Here is a 23,773-nt window from a genome sequence, read left to right on the forward strand (position 1 = left end):
TGATACTGTACAGTATGCAATATATCTAGCCTCAGTTAAAATGCAATAAAATGTCAATACAGCTTCACATAGTTCCGCGCCGTGATTGGATGATTGCTGTGACATGTTTAAAAGGTAAAAAGCAATTAATATCAAACACGTTTAATCCTGCGAAGGTTGGTTTACATAAGGCTAAATTAGTTTACATCGGATATATAGATTGAACCATTATACAGTAGATAGTGTGGACAACCCTGAATCTGCTGGCCTGCATACCAGGCAATACGTAGGCCTACGTCTATTAAAACGCAACGCAGCGACGTATCGACGACGCAAAGTGCTGTATTGCGTAATCACGTGGGAACCGACGACGCAATATTATTGCTTTAAACATCGCAGGTTTGATTTCACGCAGGCGGGGGCAAACACAATTATTGGAAGGGCATTTCCTTACGTTGCGTCGGTTGCGTTACGTTGCGTCGCTAGTGGGAATCAAGCTTAGTGTGAGTGTAGGCCAAACGGATAATATATAATAGCCGAACTTCAACCACAGCTACTAATATTAGTTAGTAGGCCTACTTTAAATTTACCAACATTGCAAATTAAAAATAACCCTATTTTAACAAACATAAAACTGTATCTTTCATTAGTTGTGGATCAACAAATTACTCACTCCTGTATCACTCGTTTTCATTTACACATAGAAAACATTGCACTTTGTGGAAATTGCTTATGTTAATGATATCTTTTAGATTTGCTGTTTATGCAATCATGTCGTAGTTGTAAGTTTTTACACATTGAGATAATAGCCTTACAATATAACGTCTTTAAAATCAAATTATAATGCTCAATATTCGTATAAAACAACCATTCTGATTTCTCTCGGGGGATACCGTTGAGGTGTTCCACTCTGTGTGTTAACGGTACTACCAAGCCTCTTTTATGTCCAAGTGCCCGCCCATAATAATTTTTCCCGACAGAGAATATTTTTATAGGCTATAATAGCTCATTAACGTACTCCCCATTTAATATGCCCACATGGGACCCACCAATATGCGGATGATCGCGCAGTATATTACCTAGTCTAATATATTTAATGTATTGTTGAATAATGAAGTAGATGTAGTTTATTTTGTTTTAAACAGAATTGATACCAAACCATCTTCTAATATACCACTCTATTTTTAGATCCCTTTCCATCCATCTCACATGTTTCCCCTTTCTTTATTGAATCCAATTCCATTTAGTCGGCAATAAACCATCTCGGAAGGCCTCAGTCAACTCGGTCCCACGTCAACTCACTATCTGCTCCATCCTCTTGTGGTAATATACGTAGGCCTATTACTCTAACGATAATTTTAGCTCCACTTCAAAGTGACTAAGCCAAAAATTTATATAGGCGCGCCTACAAAACCCAATCTTTCCTGGAACAACCAATTCAATAATTAATTGGCAATGCACGTAACGTAACCTTCCATTCTCTTCCTTATTTTTTTCTATTAATTTTCAAATGGCCAAATGTATATGACATCACTTCTGTCTGCCTACGGAGTACTTTGTCTGACAGAGTGTACACTGTCATTTCAATATACAACTTAATTCATATAATAGTATATTTCGTGATATTGCAATCAACACTAATGGCAAATCAAGAATCACTTGAATAATTCAAAGCAAGTATTTATATTTGACATGGAATAGTGAAATTTAATTCGTTTAGATAATTAGATTGGCCGGTTGATAGCTCTTTTTTCAATTGTGTTTGATTGGGATTCAGACACCTTCGGCCCATACTACTAATTATTACAATTTCTTTAATATAAGGTACAGTACTGAGTGGATATATTAATTAAAAGCCGTCGTTCTTCTTCTTTTTCTTCTTCTCCTTACGCATAAACAGCGAGTAACTCGCCAATTATGGATGGATCAACTATTTAATAATTTAAGTGCTTGAAAAATGAGAGAACAACATTAGTATAATTCAGATATCATAATATCGTAGTCCTATGAAGTGCAGTAGTACATGCCAACAAAAGATTAATAATTTTAAAACAAAGTTTCTTTAACTTGTATATAATTGCGGGTCCTTAAACAGTTATAATTTCCACTCGTTGAATGTATACACCACGAATCGAATTGGTTTAATTTAAGCGTCGTCATGCGTGTATGCGTATATTATTTTAAATCGCACAACCAATTAGAACTCATTAATGTCCGATTCACTCAAATATATTTTGCTTATTTAAGGAAGTTTGTATTCGTCTGCAAGATTAAACAACATCCATCATAAATCACATGCATTGCTTAAACATGCCCATGCGTTCATTTCCACAACATTACTATTGAAACTATGTTTTTTCAAAGTCCAAAGCGTTTTGTCACCTTGTCATAATTAGGTATGAAACGTGTATGTAACGTGATTTCAAGTGTTCTACCTGGACACTTCATCTACTAGATGGATTACTCTCCTAGTTATAAATCATTTTAGTACGATCCATACTAAAAATAAAAATCTAACGCAAAAAGTATGTATGTAAGTATGTGATGCTTGAAATACATGGAGTCTAAAAATCTAATTAATTAATGCAATTTCATTTATGTAAAGTTATATGTGTAATTTTTGGTTAAACATTGTTTAAAAAATGTGACGTCTATGACTTTGGTCAGCATGATTACAAGTACCGTACATTTATTCAAACATCTCTGGCTTGTTACAATAGCATGTATAATCACCTTAATCAACGAGCAGTACGATCTTTCTCTCTATTTATGGCCGTTTATGCATGGACCTATAAATCTAATTTATAGGTCCATGGTTTATGCATTGTATACGTCATTCACAAATTACTCACGCGTAATGGATTGTAACTAGTGCCATCACATCAATTGTTCAATACTACAATTATAATTTGTTGTTTTTATTCTGTGTTGACCAACTAGATATGTTTTTATTACATGCCTTGCCTGTTTTATTCATAATTATACAATGAACAATACAATTGATTGTTTTATTGCATTGTCCATAAAGGAACTGATAAACCGTGATGACGTCACCAGAAATTTCTGCCCCAACGGTTTATTATGAATATATACCTATTACAATGTCTGTTCGCCATTTCGCTCTATGTAAATGAATTCACGAATATAGTAATAAATCAATATAATACTAATAATAATGGTTGTATCATTATTTTGGTTGTAAGACGAGGCCATTCATTTGTGCATTTTTTTAACTAATCGATTTTTTTCTGCTAGAGGCCAACTCGGGACCATTTTGATAAATCGTAATTATTTGATGTCGTGATATTGTTTGACATTTGTTTGTTAGTTGCAATATTATTTAAAAGTCAATTAATCTATGAGTGTGTATACGTATGGATCGATAATATATGTCATGATGGTTTGCTGTTGTATTGGTTTAGTACACGATTACGTGTAAACCGAGAATAACATGAAGTCGCGAGGGCAATTCAATATATTGCGGGTGCATATATTATTATTTCTTTACATAACCTGTCTACTTGATATACAAAACCACTGTACAAATACATATTCGAGTGTTTGTTCTACTATATATGAAAAATATTAATTACAAACACAATAAACCACTTTAAATTAATTTTATAAGAGATGAAATATATTTATTGTTGAAGTTAGTACCAATGATAACCAATTAGTGCAGCTGCTCTTGGCGAAGTATGTACATTTTTAAACTCATTAAACTTCAGTTCAGCAGTTTTAGCTTTTATCTTATGGCGTTATCGTATAGCAGAGGGCGGTATAACTTAATTTACAAGTTAACAAATAAAGGATACACAGTATTACATATATACTCATTCATTCTCAATATGTTATTCAATTCTGCATCGCCGAAATAACGCGCGCTGTTTATTTAAGTCGTTTATCTTATAATGCATCAATAGTGCCATTCACATTAAGTTTTAAGTCTTAAGTTACTCAAGACCGGCTAACACTGAACCCACGACGCATAAGTGATGAAAAACATGTTTGGTAACTGCCTAAGTTACAATACCATTTTAACCTATCCATTGTACATTGTACTAGTTGAAATATTAAAATACTAATTACCTATTTGTAAGCGCGCCAAGCCGCCAATCGTTACATACAATATTGTCTGTTCTGTTTCTGTCTAAACCCATTGTACTTTTGTTGGATATTAATTTGTATGTTTTAAGTAATAATATTGTCTGTGTTGCTTTGTTACTGTAAGTAAATTTATTCCACTTATCAAACAAAATCAATATACATACATCGTATTTTTAAAAAATATACATACACAATTAGCTGGTACTCGCGTGTCACACAAATATTACATGTCTGTCGCACATAATAGTAAATGAGTTCTGGTAAGAAATAAAAGCCTATTGTAGAATTCCAGGCCTTAAAATCAAGCGCTTATCGCAAGGGTGTTATGCTTTTTTTTAGTGTTATATTAATTATTCCTTTGTATCAAAACTGAAGGCCTACATATAAGTGCGCATGGATATTTCATCTTATGCCGAATAATCTTTTTAACTTAAATACAAATTAGCTAAAACTGATCTAAAACCTGTGTCCGAGAGCGATTTACTATTGGGTGAATTGTCTATTACCCAAATGTATAGTCCGTGTGATCCTTCGCGTTATAGCAACTTGTTTTCAAATTGATGTTTTAAATAAATTAGTATTTCGTGACAAGACCGGCGTTTTAAACCTCCAAATCCGCAATAACTTCTGTGACCTTTGTCATCAGTTGACCCATATATTACACAATGATATAGTGAGGATATTAATGTCGGCATTTATACCATTGGGTAATTACTGGATAGACCATTTCATTATGTCAAGTGAATGGACGGTGATCATAAACTGTTTCAACTTTATCTTCAGTGTGTTTATATACACCTCTAGACTGTGTATATGTAATACAGAATTTGTTTCGCCAGTTTAATTATAAATGTTTACTATTCATTTATTTGAATTGAAGGCAAATATTCAAAATATGCCATGTGTCATGCTGGGTGCAAAAACATACACCCCACAAAAGCCACACCCTCCCCCACCCCTTAATTAACATAATCTTCTGTGGATGTATATTGCATAAGATAAAGAACCAATATTTTGATAAAAGCTTAAGAGAACATTTTCGGGACACAATAAAGTGTCTCACCTCCCATAAAAAATGCCTCCCCCACCCCTAATAAAGTTTCTTCCCTATTAAAGTTCATCATAATAAAGTTCCCCCTAAGTGTCTCCCTCAATAAAGTGTCCCCCTAATAACCCCCCCCCCCCCCCACTAATAAAGTTTGTTCCCCTAATAATGTGTTTCTCTCTCTCTCTTCCCCCCCCCCCCCTCCCCCACTTATAAAGTATTTTTTCGTAGTATTAAAGCATATATATCATTGTCCCTCGGTCGTTTCACAGGTAAATGTCTCTTAATCTTTATTTTGCACGGCATTTTGTTGAGCAATAATTTCTTGAGAAAATAAGAATTATTTTATCTAACCATCTTATTGAAAACGTGTAATTCTCTCCACGGTGATCTCATTCATCGATACAATCCACCTAATAAAGGAAACATATCATTAACCCGATATCGATACACCATTAACCTCTAACGTATAATTCAATTGTATAAATTGTCTTTTAATTGATTCTCAGATATCATCAAAGTGCTTTTGGAACACGGTATCCAGTTGGGGGATTCCTTGCTGCGATCAGTGGACGAGCAGTTTACTCTAGGCGTACAGCTTATATGCGAACATATCAAGAGAAAGAATTTACCGGTAAATGTTATCAATTATTGTATTGTTTGATTACTAAAATGTTGATAACAAGATTGTTATAAGAATAATGATAAGAACGATGAAAATGTTGATAGTATTGGGGATAATGATAAAAATGTTGATAGATAATGGTAATGATGAGAAATGTGTTTTCTTGGTTATGGTATCGATGCTGAACAATTATATTATATTGTTGATTTTGATTACGAAAATGTTGATAACAATATTGATGAAAATGTTCGTGGTGATAATGATAACAATTGTTAATTATGTAATGATAACAATAATGGGATTAAAATGTTGATAGAAATCATTATGTGAATAAGAATGAGATAAGAATTGACAGTAATTGTGATAAGCATAATGTTGATAATATTGATTATGATAATGAGAATGTTGATAGTAATGGTGATAAGGAGAATGTTGATAATATTGATTATGATAATGAGAATGTTGATAATGGTAATAAGGAGAATGTTGATAATATTGATTATGATGATGAGAATGTTGATAGTAATGGTGATAAGGAGAATGTTGATAATATTGATAATGATAATGAGAATGTTGCTAGTAATGGTGATAAGGAGAATGTTGATAATATTGATAATGATAATGAGAATGTTGATAGTAATGGTGATAAGGAGAATGTTGATAATATTGATAATGATAATGAGAATGTTTAGGCCTATAGTAATTGTGAAAGAGAATGTTGATAAAATATTGATTATGATAATGAGAATGTTGATAATATTGATTATGATAAAGGGAATGTTGATATATTGATTATGATAATGAGAAAGTTGGTATAGTAACGGTGATAATAAAATTATTCCACACAGAAGAAAATTGCAAAATTATTTAAAATAGAATGTTAATTGTGTTGTTACAGTGATTGTTAGAAAGTTTATAGTAATGTTGATGATAAGATTGTTGTTAGTTATCACGATGTAGTGGAAATAATGTTGATAGTAATGATAGTGCTAAATTGAGAATGTCGACAGTAATGGTGATGGTGGTAAATGATGAAAATGTTGATAGTATTGGGAATAATGATAAAAATGTTCATAGATATGGTAATGATGAGAAATTTAGTTTTTCTTGTAGTTATGGTATCAATGTTGAAAAATGGTTTTTCTTCTGATTTGTTTTCGTAGGAATACCTCAATTGTCGGGCACTAAATGGCGACTTCCATCCAGACGTCACTCCAATAGTACTAGCTGCGCATCATAACAACTATGACATCATAAGAAATCTTCTAGAATACGGTGTCCGTATTGATGATCCGGAAGATTATGCATTCCACACAGAAGTCAACACATTACAAAATTGCCTTGGGACGTTGAATATCTATAAAGGACTTGCTAGTCCTGCTTATATTTCATTAACTAGCTCAGATCCAATCAACACAGCTTTCGAGAGGTGTGTCCAACTTCGGAAACTATCGGAGAAGAATCATGAATTCTCCGCCGAGTTCCGTGACCTAGCGGAAAAATGTGAACAGTTTGCTGCTGATATTTTAGGACATATTCGGGACTCTAAAGAACAGAAATGTATTTTGAATCATGACCCTTGGGGTGAAGAACTAGAGGACATGACCAATTCAGTTGCCCCATATAAAGTAAAAATAGCTATTAACTTTGAACAAAGAAAGGTAAGATTTTGCGTAAACAGTAGTTTGGTTCCCACTAGAACGCAACGCACTGACGTATTGACGCAAAGTGTATTACGTAATCACAAGTGGGAACCGACGAGGCAACAGTTCTGCAAAAATCGCAGGTTTGATTTCACGCAGGCGGGGGCAAACACAATTATTGGAAGGGCATTTTCTTACGTTGCGTAGGTTGCGTTACGTTGCGTCGCTAGTGGGAACCGAGCTTAAGCAACAGATATTAATAAACTTCAAAGTCCAACAAAGTGTCTACTTAATAGAGATGTCCTCTGAGTTATCCTCGTTTGTTTCACGGGAAAGTCTTCCATGAATAGTGTAGTATAAAGGGTTCTACTCTATTAAGCTTGGTTCCCACTAGCGACGCAACGTAACGCAATCTACGCAACGTAACAAAATGCCCTTCCAAACATTGTGTTTGCCCCCGCCTGCGTGAAATCAAACCTACGATGTTTGTAGCACTATTGCGTCGTCGGTTCCCACTTGTGATTACGCAATACAGCACTTTGCGTTGATACGTCGCTGCGTTACGTTGCGTTCTAGTGGGAACCACGCTTTACTAGGCCCAACTGTAAACTGCATAAACGCACGCAATATCTTGTTATTCTGTTACGTATTTCACTATTATAGTTTACTGTATCTCGTTATTGCTGGAATGTCATTATGCATTGATTATACCTAACAGACTGATTGTCACATAAACATAGGAAACTATTTACAACATTGTCAATGTAATAGCTTGCCTCATGATTCATTACTGACTAGCTAGCACTTACCGAGGAACGGTTAACGTGCAGACAAAATGTACTGCAATATGTAGCTATTACTATTAGCTAATACTATTTTGTCTTTTCGTTTCACGTTGAATATTTAATTGTATTCAATTATAATATCAGAACTAACTCTGTGAGTTAAACAAAAACATAAGTATTAGGACTATTATTTTTAACAGGGTTAATAGAACAATGCTAATATACTCCGAAGTGCAATATCTGAAACCGGTATAGACATTTATAATGTAGGCCTACCCCTGTTTTCTTCAGGTTTTGCACATTTTGGCTCTGACGATTCGCCTGCACCAGATCTAAGCTTTTAAAAACTTCAAAATGATACATTCATCAAGTAATAGGCCTACCTAAGCTAGAAATACTACGGTAGACATACTCGAGTCGAACAAATATGTCTCATTCGAATTCATGTAGGCCTATCTATCCTAATAATAGAGTGAATTCTGGAAGTCGAACCAATAGCAACATATTGCTATACTAATAAAACAGACAAAGTTCTTGTTTCTGCCTCAAAATAAAATATTTATTGTACTTTCGACCATAGGTCATCATCAGGTACTGATAGAATATTGGTAAAAGACGAATACATATAGAGGAAGGGTACACTAGAAAACAAAGGAGTCTATTATGGGCTATATGGGCGTAACAATAAACAAGCAAATAACAAAATTGACAAAAGCATTGACAATCAATCAGATAGACTATACTCAATTCCTAAATGATTTAAATGATACATTAAGTCCATTGGGTTTGAGAGTTCCAAGTTGAAAAATGATACGTTCTTCTAGTCGTCTACGGTCACGTTCGGAAGAGTTGCATTGTTTTACTAATTTAAAATGTTTTTATTTATTTTTTAATCTTTAAATTTTTGTAAATTAGCTTAAGTATCCGTATCCCGTCATTTCATGTTAATTGTGTTCAATATCGATGCACCACTTCCTGTGTGTGCCACCGATGTAAAGGTGCAATTTCCAAATAAATATATATCATTAATATTATGGTTATCATGAAAATGTTCTGCCACAGGAAGACCGGGTGTATTAAGATGAATGGAACGTAAATGTTCTACAAATCTATCCCCAAGTCTTCTTTTGGTTTCTCCAACATAGATTACATTTCGTAAAAATATTGCTATACTATATATATTGCTGGTTTATAAATTCACGACAGATATTTATTTTATTTTAATGTATTTTAACAGTATTTTTCTTTGTTTTGCAGTTTGTTGCTCATCCTCATTGTCAGCAATGTCTTACACAAATTTGGTACGAAGATTTACCAGCCTGGTTCGACTACCATTGGTCTGCTTCTCTCGCATTTACAGTATTAATAGCTCTGTTCTTCCCTGTCCTTTGTACCGCTTATGCTATTTATCCGTATGGTCAAATTAGAAGTTTTATGCGAGTTCCTTATGTTCAGTTTGTTTGTCACTCGTCATCAAATGTACTTTTTTTGCTCTTACTCGGAATGCAATCGATGCCAAATAATGACCAGGTGGACGAAATGACTCCGACGCCAACATTGTGGGAATGGTGTATTGTCGCCTGGGTAATAGGTAAGTAGACAGTAGTAGCCTACATTAGAACTCCTATTAAGAAGACACTTCGACCCAATAAAGCAACTTACACAATGTTTAAACCAATACAGAATGCCTCTAGACCTTACCTCATGGTTTTGGTTTACACCACCAGTAGCGTTCCATAAAAGTCTGATTTTGTTTTCATATATTATTCTGACTTTCTGTACCTGTTTTTATTTTTTATAGGTTTGACATGGGTCGAAATTAAAGAAATTTGGTACTATGGTCTACGTTATACGAAGGACCGTTGGAATCTTATGGATTTCGTCATGTTATCACTCTACTGGGGAGCAATTGTTTTACGTGTTGTTATTCATTTTCAGGTAAAACCATAGTTATAAATTTATGGGGAAAAAAATAATGTACACAAAATTACAGTCTCGTTTACGCTAATGTTTGTACAGTGGAACATATCTTATAACATATCATTCAAACGGTCTATTTTACGAAGGAACGAACGAACCATAAACATGATGTTTTTTTATTACCTTATGATATTACATTCCATCTAGCAGCATGTTGAATTTAATTTTGCAATCGTGACTCGTAACAGACAAGGCTTGGTTGTATAAAATACCAACAACCTAAACACAAACTTTCTTAACAATTTCGAACTTTTGAGATAGGAATGTGAGAGAGTAGTGTATGAAAATAAACATGTATTACATTGTTGTTGATTAGTATTAACCAAAATATAATTGTTTTTATTGAATTTAAACAAAGATACTTTAATATGTCTAGAATTTAACTCGTCACCGGGACGAGTTGTGTTATCTGCGCAAATGGATACTAAATATGATTATTTAAAATTGTATACTTAGTCTAGAATTCACCAGGACGAGTTATGTTATCTGCGCAAGTGGATACTAAATATGATTATTTAAATTGTATACTTTAGTATGTCTAGAAATTAACTCGTCACCAGGACGAGTTGTGTTATCTTGGCAAGTGGATACTAAATATGATTATTTAAATTGTATACTTTAGTATGTCTAGAAATTAACTCGTCACCAGGACGAGTTGTGTTATCTTAGCAAGTGGATACTAAATTTAATTATTTCAACTGTACTTGTAGACTACTGAAGAAATTATAATTCCAACGAATGCTACAATATCGACGGATCCAGCCACAGTTTCTTTTCTTGGGACAACAGATGATTTTGATTACACGAGTAGCGGAGGAACCACTCTGACGACTCCATACATGACGGACAATCCACTAGAGGTTATTCAAGACAAGATTGATGATTTAAACAAGCAAGTGGAGAGTCTTAAAAATGATCAGTCAGAATTCAACCGAGGTGTCAACAGCAGTCTTTATGAAATGGACGTAATGTTAAAGTCTCTAGATGAAAAGATAGATGATCTTTCAGAAAGCGTCAAATCATTATCAACTAGCGACACATCTTCCGGTGGGTCAACATCTATTGGTCGAAGAAATAAAGGTGGTAATAAAGAAACAGCGAAGCAAATCCAGGCCGAAGGCAGAGCAAAGTGGGAAGCGTTTAATCCCATTCTTGTTTCGGAAGCTTTGTTTGCAATCGCTAAGGTTCTCAGCTTGTTGAGGCCAATTTGCCTGACGGTAATGAACCGACATGTAGGCCCAATGCAGATTTCTCTTGGAGGAATGATGTTAGACATTCTGAAGTTTCTTTTGATTTTTTCGTTTGTTTGGTTTGCTTTCTCTATCGGAATGTATCAATTGTATTGGTATTATTCAGTTAAAGATCTTCTTTCCTGTTCTGGCTCCGGAAGTGATGGATGTTTTTCACCATTTAAAACGTAAGTAATTAGTATAAGAGCGTGTTGAGAGCATGTGGCGCAGTGTGTTGGACTTCTGATCGCGAGATCGGAAGGTCGAGTCCAATGCAAGTCGCATTGCTGTGTCCTTAGACAAGACACTTTACTTATGTTTGCCTTTCTCCATCTATGACTACAAATGGGTAGCTGGTACAGGTCAAAGCAAAAGCTGCGTTGACTTCTGTTGAAGTGAAATGACCTATTTAGGCCTAAAGAATATTCATCTCTTAAGTTCATGTTTTGGGGACAATACATCTTTAACCTAATACTACCAAAACAGTTAATTACAAGAGATAAGAGGTTAACTTAATTTTTAATTTTAACCTCTCTATGTTCATATTCGTTGTTAGTAGCCATTGGATTATATAATGATTGTGAATTCTTTTAAACAGGTTATTAAATACAATGGCAACACTATTTTGGGCGTTATTTGGACTGCCTGACGTTGATATTTTGCGACTGCACCGTGACGTCAATCATGAGTTTACCGAAAGCGTGGCGACATTGCTGTATGCTGCATACCATATCATTGCCATTGTTGTTCTTTTAAATGTACTTATTGCTATGATGAGCAGTACGTATACACGTGTTGAGGTATGTCTTCATCTTTTCAATTTGTTTTTTAGTTATTGTCGCACAATTCTTGTCAGAATGAACAAGATAAAAGAAAAATATTTATGATAAATCAAACAGAACTTTAAAATAAGGTCATAACCAGACTTATTTCCTTTAATAGAGTAATATAAAAAAAAGCACTCCGAAACTCTGCGAAGTACTGCTGAGAACCACAGAGGGCATGTTTTTTAATATTTCGGCCAATATTGAAGATACAAATAACTCGAGTTTTTTAATCAGTTTTTGCGAATTCATCAATTATATCGAAATCAAAATATGCCTATTTGCAACCAAATCGGGAAGTTATCTTGGAAATTATGAATTTGATCTTGCAAACAATCAAACAAGACAAGCGATATACTTGCTTGCAAATATTTTTTCAAGTGACTGATGAATTATTATCCCACTTTTAGATTAGATTAGAGATTCTGGTAAATTATAACGTTAAGAGGTTATACCCACTGGGGGTCTTTGTGACCTAAATGGGTTTACGTAACTGAGTTTCACTGCTGCGGTTAGTTATTGAAACATTATTCTAAAATTAAATAGTAGAAGACCGCGTCATGTTGCTAATCCAAGAGTAGGCCTATACAACATATTAAATCATTGTTTAGTTTAAGAATGGCTTTATTGTGATTTTTGTTTTAAAAACAAAATGTTGTCAAAAATGTAATGCAGGCTCTAAAATCAACGATAATCAAACAATTAGATATACAACCCATTTTTGACGACCGGATGCTAACTTGACGAATCGGCTTAACAACCTAATTATAGACATTTGTGATACAAAATATAAAAATGTATTATAATTATTTCTATAGGAAGATGCTGATATGCAATGGAAATTTTCTAGATCTAAACTTTGGATGAGTTATTTTGAAGGAAGAGGAACGGTACCACCACCTTTCAACGTCATACCAACGCTCAAAACGGGTTGGTATATTGTTAACTATATAAGAGAAAAAGTATGTATGCAAAAAGCAAGAAAAAAGAAAATGGTAAGTAAATTTAGTGAGAGAATTTCCCATCTGATTTGATTTCCCGTAACGATGTTTGCAGCACTGTTGCGTCGTTAGTTCCCACTTGTGATTACGCAATACAGATACGTCGCTGCGTTACGTAGCGTTGCATTTTAAGCTTGGTTCCCACTAGAACACAACGCAAGCCGTAACGCAAGCGAATTGACCAATCACAAGGAACGGTTCGAATAATCCTTTGCTTGGATTGATCAATTCGCTTGCGTTGCGGCTTACGTCCTTACGTTGCGTTCTAGTGGGAACCACGCTTAATCAAAATGTTTATATTTACCATATCAACGGGGATCATATGTGTGTATAATTTAGCCGGGCATGTTATCTGTATATAAAACTGAGAGATTATATTTAAAAGGATGTACACACTGGGGTCCCCCTAACCTCGACGCTTCAGTGAGTTTTGAATTATTGAGCATTTACGGGATGTCAGAGATTCGGCCTAATAGTAATTTTCAATTTTTATTCCCCCGTGTCTGTACTGATAGAGTAACTTAAGCGTTATGTGGGGTTATAAACAAGCCGCTTCAGTATTCCATGTGAGCTTTAAACTAATATCTTTAAACCAATGATATAGTATACTATTTTTAATCATCACATTTTTTACATGCGTGTAAAAAAGGTCATAACATTTCTTTTTCCGGTGTCACTAATAAACGTTGTAATATTTTTATATAAATTGTTGACCAATTTTTATCTCGTTGATTCATTGTCTTTTTTGGACATTAGTTTATTTTAGTTTTTCATTTCATTATCTTTTTATCCAAATTCGATGTAAGAATAAACTTGGTTATTTTATTGATTCTGTAATAAAAATGAATAAAACGGTATTACGCGTGATTTTGAAATCCAAAACCAACATTTTGAACAAACACTGTTTATAGCAGTGAATGATTATGTTAGATCGAGACACAAAAAAAATAGCCGAAAAGCTAAATACGAAAAAAAAGAAAGAGAATGAAAATGTATATTCTGTATTCTCAATTATCAATATTACTAATAATTGTATTATTATACTATTAATAAAAATTACTTTTTTATACAGACTATACAGATATTCTTTTTCCATAATTTACAACGTAAATGGGTACTGCATAATTTATAATAAACAGATAATGTAATGTACGATAGATATCAAAGCTTATGATGAAGCTATTTAAATGGTTATTCCTATCTAGCATGGCATCTGGCCGGATTCATCTTCATAAATCACACAACACACTAACATTCTGGATTCTATCTATATAGGCCTGTTTTAGCGTATAATGTACGGGAGCCTGTAAGTGTCGCAGTAAAACGAAATTATACCTTCTTAATTTGTCGTTTTTAGACACGTTGATTATGTTATTACAATTTTATATTCAATTGACGAAAATTATTTTATTTTACTTTTAAATAGGAACGAAATAAAGTTTTTATGGAGGAAAAGCAGCGAGTTTATCAGGTAAAATAATTTATTTATTTTTCTTGTTAGTGTGATAGTGTGTGATATGTTATAATGGTGAACGAAGCTTCATCAATATCGTAGGCCTACTTTATAACAAGTAAGAAACTAAATAGAAACGCCCACTCAGAAAGCCGCTAGGAGCTCTTCCAAAACATGTCCTAGATACTGAATTTGTGGGCCAGCTTAACATTGTCTGGGGAGCCCCTTTCTTATTCAAGAGACATTCTATGCGAAGGACACCCCTATTACGAAGACACTTTGGTTGTCTTCCGACGATTTCTCCTTAATATTGGTTCTACTGTATTTTGTATAATCATGCCATAAGCATAATCTTAATATTTTTCAATCAACAGGAAATTATAGGAAAACTTGTATCGCGTTATATTTTCGACGCGAAACGCGATGACGACGAGGGTAACCAGGATCAATGGATCAACCAATTAAAAGAAGACATCTCAAGCTTCAAATATGAAATGTTTGAAGCTTTAACAGAGATGGACTCTCGAATGAAGGACATGGAGACACAGATACGGGAAGGATCAAATTCTGATGATCGCGTCATTGGTACCGGTTTCTACCATGCCATGCAAGACGTCATCAAGCCTTTAAGTAGACCAGATAGTCTACAATCCGTGCAATCTGGTGTGTCAGATGCTTGTGCCATTATATCCAAAGACCTCAAAGACTCGAAAACCCCATTATGGGCTGATGGTGAGTTTGGCGAAATGCTTACACCTTTAGCAATTCATAGGAAGAAGGTAAAACCAAAGTCTCCATCAATGCCGGCAAATATTGGAGGTTTTCAAATTCCAGAGGAGTGGGAGCGATTCGAACCCATCCGTTTTATAGACGATGAATATGAAGCACATTTGAAATCAACGTATAGACATTCTTCGTCAAAGCGAAGGAGACACAGTGTAAATAATATTAATCATAATAGCGTTCGTGCTAATAATACAAGGAATTCTAAAAAGATGAATCACACATCGAGAGTTTAACTAGTTTAGTAAATAGTAGTTGTTTACAAAAACTTTAGTATAATATTTATTTGTTTTAAAACTGTCATACTTTATGTGACAAAACGATAATTACGTCATGATTTAACATTTTGGAGAGGGCTACAATGACGAAGATGACACGACGAAGCTGACAATGACATTTGACATTACTGAAGTCTAAAGGTCTGTCTACACTATCAGACTAGTTTCACAAAAAAGTATGATGTGCCCAAATATGTTAGTGATATGCCCAAATATATCACATAAAGTTTGATAGTGTAGACAGAGCTGTATGTGTACAGCGTGAATGACGTAACGAACACTATGACAGCACAGTCACAAAAGTGTATACCATAGAAAAGACCTACGATAGTGACAAAGATTATATGACGACGACAAAACAAATGAAAATTTTTAAAACATTTCTGCTGAGTGGGATGGGTCCAGGTGATATAGAAATCTAAAGTAACACTTTAGTCTTTCGCAAAATAATTCTTCTGATTGGTGTCCAAAAACCCCAATGAAATGAATGATACAACGAAATGACAATGACAACCAGGATAATGTACATGACAAAAGCATTAAAATACATACTGACAACGATGAGATTTTAAAAAGACACCAAATGACAGTTTTTATTTTATTTATTTTTGTTTTGTAACTTAATTATCGTCGCCATTCTCGTCAAATATAATTATGGCACATCTTGGTTGCGTAATTAATTCAAATAAGTATAATGTCTATATTGTAAACATTGAGCAAACGCCGTCACAAACTAGGCTATTATTTCCGGTCCACGCTGGTCTCTATGAAAATGGCACTTGGGGAAATTGAAGATTCGTTAAAACTGTTACTGAAATGTCACTTCGTGGTTTAGCCAGATACCATGATCTAGGCAAGGGGCACTGTGAGGGAAAAGGATAATTTCTTGAATGGTATTGGATGTTCCCTTGTTTAGAGAATTCTCAAGATAGAGGTTTAAAAAACAATGGATGTTTTTTGGTTTAGAGCTATGGAACCACTGTTAATTCTATAATTTACGCATTCTGACTGAACAAGGCTAGACTGTTAAGAAGATATTAAAATAAGACCGTTGCAATTAGTCTATGACTAGTCGCTTCGTGGTCTGGGTTTAGGATATATAGGCTCCTTCTAACAGTCGTCTCTATTTATAATTGGAATTCTCCCTGGGATAGTAGTACATGTTTATTTAAGAGGTATATGGATGTTGAATTCTAGTTTCTCTTAGGTATGTTTATTGGTGAAGTTGGAAATTGGTACTTGGGTACATGTTCAATTTATGTATTTTAAGCATTTGACCGGTGATACGTCAGTAACAAAGTTGACGCTTGCGTACAAAGTACATTTCATAACAACTACCAACATTGTGGTTATTTGATTTATTGACAAGCTGAATATATAATATATATAATAAATGTAAATTAAACATTTTATAGAGATATAATTATGTAAATCGTCTTCGAAGTGGGTTCGAAGCGGATTGACCATGCATACGAAAGTGCAGTGTACAAACATAACGTTCTATTCATAATATATATTATACTGATTTTATAAATTCTTTTCTAAGCTGTTAATGATAAGGTAGACGTATTAATGTTTCCAAAAGAGAGGCTGTAGTATAAGGTGTTTTTACCATATTTATTAAGTAAGTTTACTATGTTCAAATGTTAGTATTTTGAATGAAAAAAAGCCATATAAGGGCATGTTTATATATTTTTAACTACCATGCGAAGTTTTAAAATGTACACGTAACATATTAATTAGTATTTTATGGTACGGTAAATGCTCGGAAATTGATTATGAGTAGAGCCGTATTTCGCCTTAAACTGGCATAAAAAATTCAGCAATCTAAAGCCTTGTCTACACTATCAAACTTTATGTGACAAACAAAGTATGATGTGCCCATATATGGACATGATGATGTCATATCACTATCATATTTGAGCATATCACTACCATATTTGGGCACATCACACTTTTTTGTCAAACCAATTTGATAGTGTACACAGAGATTGATTGTGAGCATGTTGAGAGTCCCATATTTCTCAACATGTACACAATTGCTAGTGCCGAGCCTAGTGCCGAGCCTAGTGCCGAGCTGTGACATTACATATTAATCATTTTTGTAAGAACAATGGTAATTTTATTGTGGAGTGATACCCTATTTAACATTATTTTACGGTTACTAAAGTAAAGCAAATATATTATAATGGAATTATCTATGCTAAATTGTAGGCCTACTGCGTACTTAAAACCCCGTTTCTTTGCCAATAATGACTAACCTGAATGCCGTTAATATATTGTGCGCATGCGTAGTTTATACGGCTGCGTATAGATTTGAAGAAGCAACAATTACTAGAATATAAAGCCTCTATTATTGCCTGGTAATAGTAATGATCTTAAGCGAATGTTAAGAGTGTTTACAGATCTGGCCTTTACAAACAAATAATTGTAGCCTATAAACAACTCATTATAAAGAGCATTCTCCCCACTCTATTGTTGTCTAAAACAATACAATATATAACGTTATATTTAAATATTTATTTACGAAAGATAACTTGAAAAATGCAATGCAAAGAGCAGCGCTTCCAGACGTTGGTATTTGCTTTACTTAAAAAGTCAAATTGTAAGTAATATATATAAATAATCACTAAAATCACCTATTAATATTTTCCGGCATTTGTCCAAATTCTGCTGAACGAAAAATTGGCATTTGTGACTTTAACTTCCTAATTTGTTATAAGTATTACGATAATTTGTTGTTTACTTGAGGGTGTAAAGAACAACAATTGGGGAGGAATAGACTATAAGGATCTCGAACGATCAGGATCTCGAACGATCGGGATCTCGAACGATCGAGATCTCGAACGATCGGGATCTCGAACGATAGGGATCATGAACGATCGGGACCTCGAACGATCAGGATCTCGAACGATCGGGATCTCGAACGATCGGGATCTCGAACGATGGGGTATCTCAAACGATCGGGATCTCGAACGATCGGGACCTCGAACGATAGGACTCCAAACGATCGGGTCAGTATTATGCTTTGGGCCTGGTATTCATCCTGCGTTTGGACGATCGTTTCATTGCTTTGGCGCCAATCGCCTTACGGGTATCATCAGTGATTACGCCGCCAAAAATATTGGCCGTGTAATTTTTGTTTTAGAGGACTCTATTGAATCTGTTTATTTTAACAATTTTCTTTAACGTAATATTACATAAACGTCATGTTGAATAAATTATTATAAAATGCAACATGATCTATTGAAGTTTTTGAAATAAAAAAGAACTATCGGTCTTGCTAGATTTCAATACACATTTTGCTTTAAAATTAGGTTTACAATTTGACGTTACATTTATGATTTTTCAAAATATGTATTAGATATCGAAAACATCAACTAAAACAGTAGTCATTATTTACATTATTTGATTAGGCCTTGATTTTAAGTCGGGTAACAAACCATTCAGAGCTGGTCTCAGATTTGATATTTATAGTTATTTATTTATTTATACGATATTATTTAGTTAATTGGTTGTTCGATTTGTCGAGGTACGGAATTTAGATCATTAAAAGTAGATATACTAGACTGAATTGTCTCCTTGCAAGAAAGAATGTAGCATAATGGTGAAAGAAACTTTCGTTGGTGAACGCGCACGTACAAATGTTGATTTCCTTTCTGTAGACTAAAACAAAATAATAATTCGTCGTCATTATCACAATGATCATCAACAACCATTAATATTAAACAATACTTTATTAACATAATAAAGCAAATTTATTAAATATTTAAGTTAGAATAATGCAAAAATAATGTGAAATATTAGTGTAATGAGTTAGTAAAAATTGTAAAATAGCAAACCCTATTTTGTAAGGCTAGTATTATTGTTATATTTTGTTTAAATATCAAAATAGCCATCTATAATAATATCTATATCTACATAATTATATCTTAATCACTAATTTTAAAGGGAGTAAGTATTTAAACTGTATAATATTTCCGATATGGTTTTTATCTGTAATCTAGTGGTAGTCTTCGTATCTACATAAATCTACTGCGCATTCTCAATGAATCGATGTCAATTTAAACCAATCGCGCTGTTTTTGTTACCGCCTAGAATAAATGCTGTTCCTGTAATGCTGTTACTCGAACTTGAACGCAGAGACAGCATTACAAACGATACCACAAAATGGGGTAAGTAGGCCTAGCTAATAATTAATTAGGTACATCAAGTACATGTTATTGTTGTTATAATACATGTTATTGTTGATGGCTTGGATTTCAAATTCTAAGCCCTTAACTCAAGCACAATGAGGTAGTTGATTAAATGTGTAGGCTTATCAGTATGCAATTACAGCTGAGCCATAGAAATGTACTTGAATACTGGTTAGGCCGTTAAGGTCCAATTTTCTATTCTTTTTGGGGGGAACACGAATGCACCAAGTCGTAAACGGAGTCGTGTTGACGTACGATGCGGCATCGTTGCTGTATATATCACCATCTAGTATTGGAGTGTCTGAAAAAAATATAAATACAATAGTACATGTGCACATCGACATACAGTAATATCTTATAAACTTTATAGAAAACTTGCCTAGCAAAGTAACGTATTGACAACAACATTTCATATCAGTGTTCTGATACTACCAGAGTTAGTACATTACAGTAAATCAACGCTTAACATATTATTTAGCATAATAATAAAGATAATTAAAATCGTTATTCAAACAATAAAAAAAAGTACGCACCTTCTTGACCAATAAAATATTCAAACTTCTTGTTAACTTGAACCCCTGTGAACTCGTAATTCCGAATTCCATGTCGGTCGTAGAAGACACCTGTAGTATGAATGTTTAACCTAACTTTAGTACTCAATTCTTCTTCAATAATTCTTCGACCAGCTTCTGCCATACGTCCCTCGCGCCTGTTTTCCTCTTCGGAACCATGCACTTCTTCGTTTTGACCGAAATAACCTTGCAAATACACTCTAATCTTGTCGATTCTAACACGGTAAAGATCTAGGAACTCCGTACTATTCATATCAATGTTAAAATATACATTATTTTTTTCTTTAAGTGAACGTATAGGACAGTCATCGATATTAGCATATTTCCCGCGTCTAGCACAGCTTCGTTTATCTCGTATCCTTTTTGTTATAAATATGGGTTGTATATGACCATCTACAAACTGTGTCAGGCCTCTTATTTGACTTCTTAGCAAGGATCCGATCTTCTGGCGAACTAAACGCAAAGAATCGGACATTTCTGGAAGACTTGCGGGATCGCATTCAACAAATTGGTAATAAAACTTGGATTTGCAAAACGTGTTGACTGTTTCCTTTATAGTGTAGATAAGATAATACGTTTGTAAATCAAGCTCAGAGTATAACAGTCCATGGTTTAGTTGTTCTAAGTCAGTATCTTCAATAACAATCTCCAAACGATTCACCTCGTTTTCGCTGACAAGTAGCCACTGCCTGTCTTCAACACTTTGAAGTAGTAGTTGCGTATGTCTAATCATTTCCTCAGTGATGGCACGCCCATAGTCAGCCACATCTGATACAATCTGTCGATATTCTCCAGCTGAAATAATTTTGGTAACAGTGCCAACACTCAGAAGTCCATCTGCTGTATTTTCCAACGACTGCCATGCCAAAGCTGACAATTTTAAACCTGCAAAGGTACGTATGGATGTCATGTACGAATCAAGTTCAGAAGACGATAGCTGCGAGTTACCTTCAATATACGAATTCATTTTCTTCAATATCTTTAATATTTGAGTCATCTCTTTCATCAGTAAAGAAATGTCTCCGTATGTTGCTAATAGAGGACTCCCAAAATCTGTAATTGAATCTCCTGAAGCAAAGACATTTGCAATTCCTTCTACAAAATTGAAAAATGTTTTAAATGACTGTCGGATTGCGTATTGTCTTGCATCTGATGCAAACTTTCTTCTGACTTTGTTTAGTTTTGGTTGAAGTTCTTCAAACTCGTTCTGCAATAACTGTATAGTCTGCCTCGATATTTCAATTTGTGTCTGTCCATTGGCATACTCCAATTCTCTTGCTTCAAGTACATCCTCAGCATTTGCTCTAAACAACTCTAATATTTCTAATTTCTCAAAGAAGTCCGTGTCTTTGTCCTTAAAACGTTGTAGGCCATTTGATAAGATTTCAAGATCATTTTGGTATGTTTCTAGTATTGTTTCATAGCTATTGTGTGACAGACTTGGAACGAATCTGACGTCACTGTTTCCTCTAAGCACCTTGGTCCTGATATTAATCACCCATTCCAATATTTCTCTAGACGGCTGCATATTAATTATTGATGAAATTGTATCAAGAATGACACGCTTGTCACACTTCTCGTTTTTAGTAAAAGATAATGATAGCGAATGAACTCCAGTACATGTAGCTGATAATGTTATGTATTGTATTGGGATGTCAGGGAAACGTTTTGATACCGATGTTGATAAGTGTAAGCATGTACTGTAAGGAATATCAATGGTTTCAGCAAAAATATCTACAGAAACCCCCATTCGTCTGACATTAAACACGTGATAAAGAACACCGTCATGATTTAGAAACGAAACTTGATAACATCTAGATACAGGGTTATAATCAAGAATGTCAGTGTCTCTTAACTGGAGACGTCGTGTCACAACTCGAAGGTCAAAGTTTGGTCGCAAGTTTTTATTCAGAATAACATTTTGAGAGAAGACGTGCAATTCGTTGACATCTCCATATCCCTCTGGAATGTATTTGTCGAGAGAACTAAGGTCCGTATGAATGGCTAAGACGCGAAGGTTGTTCAAGTTTGAATCAATTTCTTGGACAAATCCTTTATCTCCGCAGATTGAATAACAGTTACCATCACAAACCTGATCCCAGTCATGACAACTGTAATTAAACATAAACGCAGTATTAGAACACAACTGCCAAATAGAAAAATATGTATGCCTATCATTATTATACGAATCCAAACGTGTATATTTTGTACTTGTTTGGCATTAACAGGCATTAACAGAACAATAGTACCTTTGATGGCTCTATAAATATGTGATTTTTAACAATATAGTAAGCAATCCTTCCAATTCTGATTCCATCTATTATATTATTTGTATAAAATACATTTTGTGTTACTCTGAGAGGACAATACAATAGAAAAAAGTACAAAAGCTACAACACATCATTCTCTAACATTCGATGCTCTCTAATAGCAGATGGGTAAACACTATTACGAACTCCTTTGAATTAACACACATTATTCTAAAATCATTATAAAACTTGCATTCATTATTGTAATTCATTTTCAAATTGATAATTAATTAATGTGATAAAAAAACAAAGTTTACGTACCTTTTCGTTTCTGTAAACCATTTTGGAATGAAATTCTCCCGTTGTGTTTCTGAAACGAGTTAATACAACAGCGAATAGTATATAGATAGATAGAAATAACATATATTAGTTTCTGAACGAACTAAATGGTATACATATATAATGTTGAAGAAAATTACCGTTTGAACACTTTATCCAGATATCCTCTTTATGTTCACAGTCACTTGTGTCAAACTCTGCTTGTGGACATGACGTCACAAAGCGCTCGTTTCCAGTGCACCTCACATCATCCAAGAAAATCTTACCGCGACCTGCACGGTTTTCACTTCCGGGTCGAAATATAATTGACATTGGATAACCAAGTTGACGACAAACAACATCGCTGCTTTCGGTTGTCCAAAAATCATCGCATACTGTTCCCCATCTGTCGTTTATCTTAACTTCAACTCTTCCTTCGAGATCATTCGGACCATCAGCAAGTCTTACATTTGGTTCTGATAAAATACAAGAAGATTCTCTCAATTAATGAGTATTAATAATTAGTTAAATTCAATTAGATTACAATAGAGTTATGTTAATTTGTACAGATTAGCACATTGTAATGTTTATTCAAACTTTCCACAATGGTAACTTCAAACTATCCATCACTTTTAGAAGAATTCTTTTCTTTATACGTTTTGTACATATACTTACTTTGCATAAAGTTGTTTTCTCTGGCTTTCTC

At 34.1% G+C, this 23,773-nt stretch overlaps 2 protein-coding genes across 3 annotated transcripts in view; one reads left to right on the forward strand and one right to left on the reverse strand.

Moving 5' to 3' along the window:
• The window catches only part of LOC144837255 (short transient receptor potential channel 4-like), a 43,463-nt gene extending 24,494 nt beyond the window's left edge, over positions 1-18,969 (forward strand). For both annotated transcript variants that reach the window (XM_078692293.1, XM_078692294.1), the window contains 9 exons: positions 5,641-5,765; positions 6,920-7,417; positions 9,442-9,775; positions 9,986-10,122; positions 10,875-11,581; positions 11,992-12,193; positions 13,036-13,212; positions 14,645-14,689; positions 15,046-18,969. In XM_078692293.1, coding sequence (XP_078548419.1) covers positions 5,641-5,765; positions 6,920-7,417; positions 9,442-9,775; positions 9,986-10,122; positions 10,875-11,581; positions 11,992-12,193; positions 13,036-13,212; positions 14,645-14,689; positions 15,046-15,690 — 2,870 coding nt within the window. In that variant the 3' untranslated portion in view covers positions 15,691-18,969. The remainder of the gene's footprint in view (positions 1-5,640; positions 5,766-6,919; positions 7,418-9,441; positions 9,776-9,985; positions 10,123-10,874; positions 11,582-11,991; positions 12,194-13,035; positions 13,213-14,644; positions 14,690-15,045) is intronic.
• Positions 18,970-19,177: 208 nt separating this feature from the next.
• On the reverse strand, positions 19,178-23,434 carry LOC144837258 (uncharacterized). The gene is made up of 4 exons (XM_078692301.1): positions 23,229-23,434; positions 23,071-23,119; positions 20,462-22,611; positions 19,178-20,229 (listed from the first exon to the last, which is right to left on the reverse strand). Exons 1-4 carry the CDS (start codon positions 23,398-23,400, stop codon positions 20,054-20,056), a joined length of 2,547 nt encoding a protein of 848 aa, XP_078548427.1. The 5' UTR covers positions 23,401-23,434; the 3' UTR covers positions 19,178-20,053.
• Positions 23,435-23,773: the final 339 nt, after the last annotated feature.

The sequence above is a fragment of the Antedon bifida genome, chromosome 3 (genome assembly GCF_963402885.1).
Source record: "Antedon bifida chromosome 3, ecAntBifi1.1, whole genome shotgun sequence".
In the NCBI taxonomy this organism is placed as follows: Eukaryota; Metazoa; Echinodermata; class Crinoidea; order Comatulida; family Antedonidae; genus Antedon; species Antedon bifida.

Coding starts and splice junctions, on each gene's coding strand:
- LOC144837258 (XM_078692301.1), bottom strand. CDS start 23,400: ATGTCAATTATATTTCGACCCGGAAGTGAAAACCGTGCAGGTCGCGGT. Junction 23,120..23,228: donor CTGGATAAAGTGTTCAAACG/GTAATTTTCTTC, acceptor AACTCGTTTCAG/AAACACAACGGGAGAATTTC. Junction 20,230..20,461: donor ATATTTTATTGGTCAAGAAG/GTGCGTACTTTT, acceptor TATTTTTTTCAG/ACACTCCAATACTAGATGGT.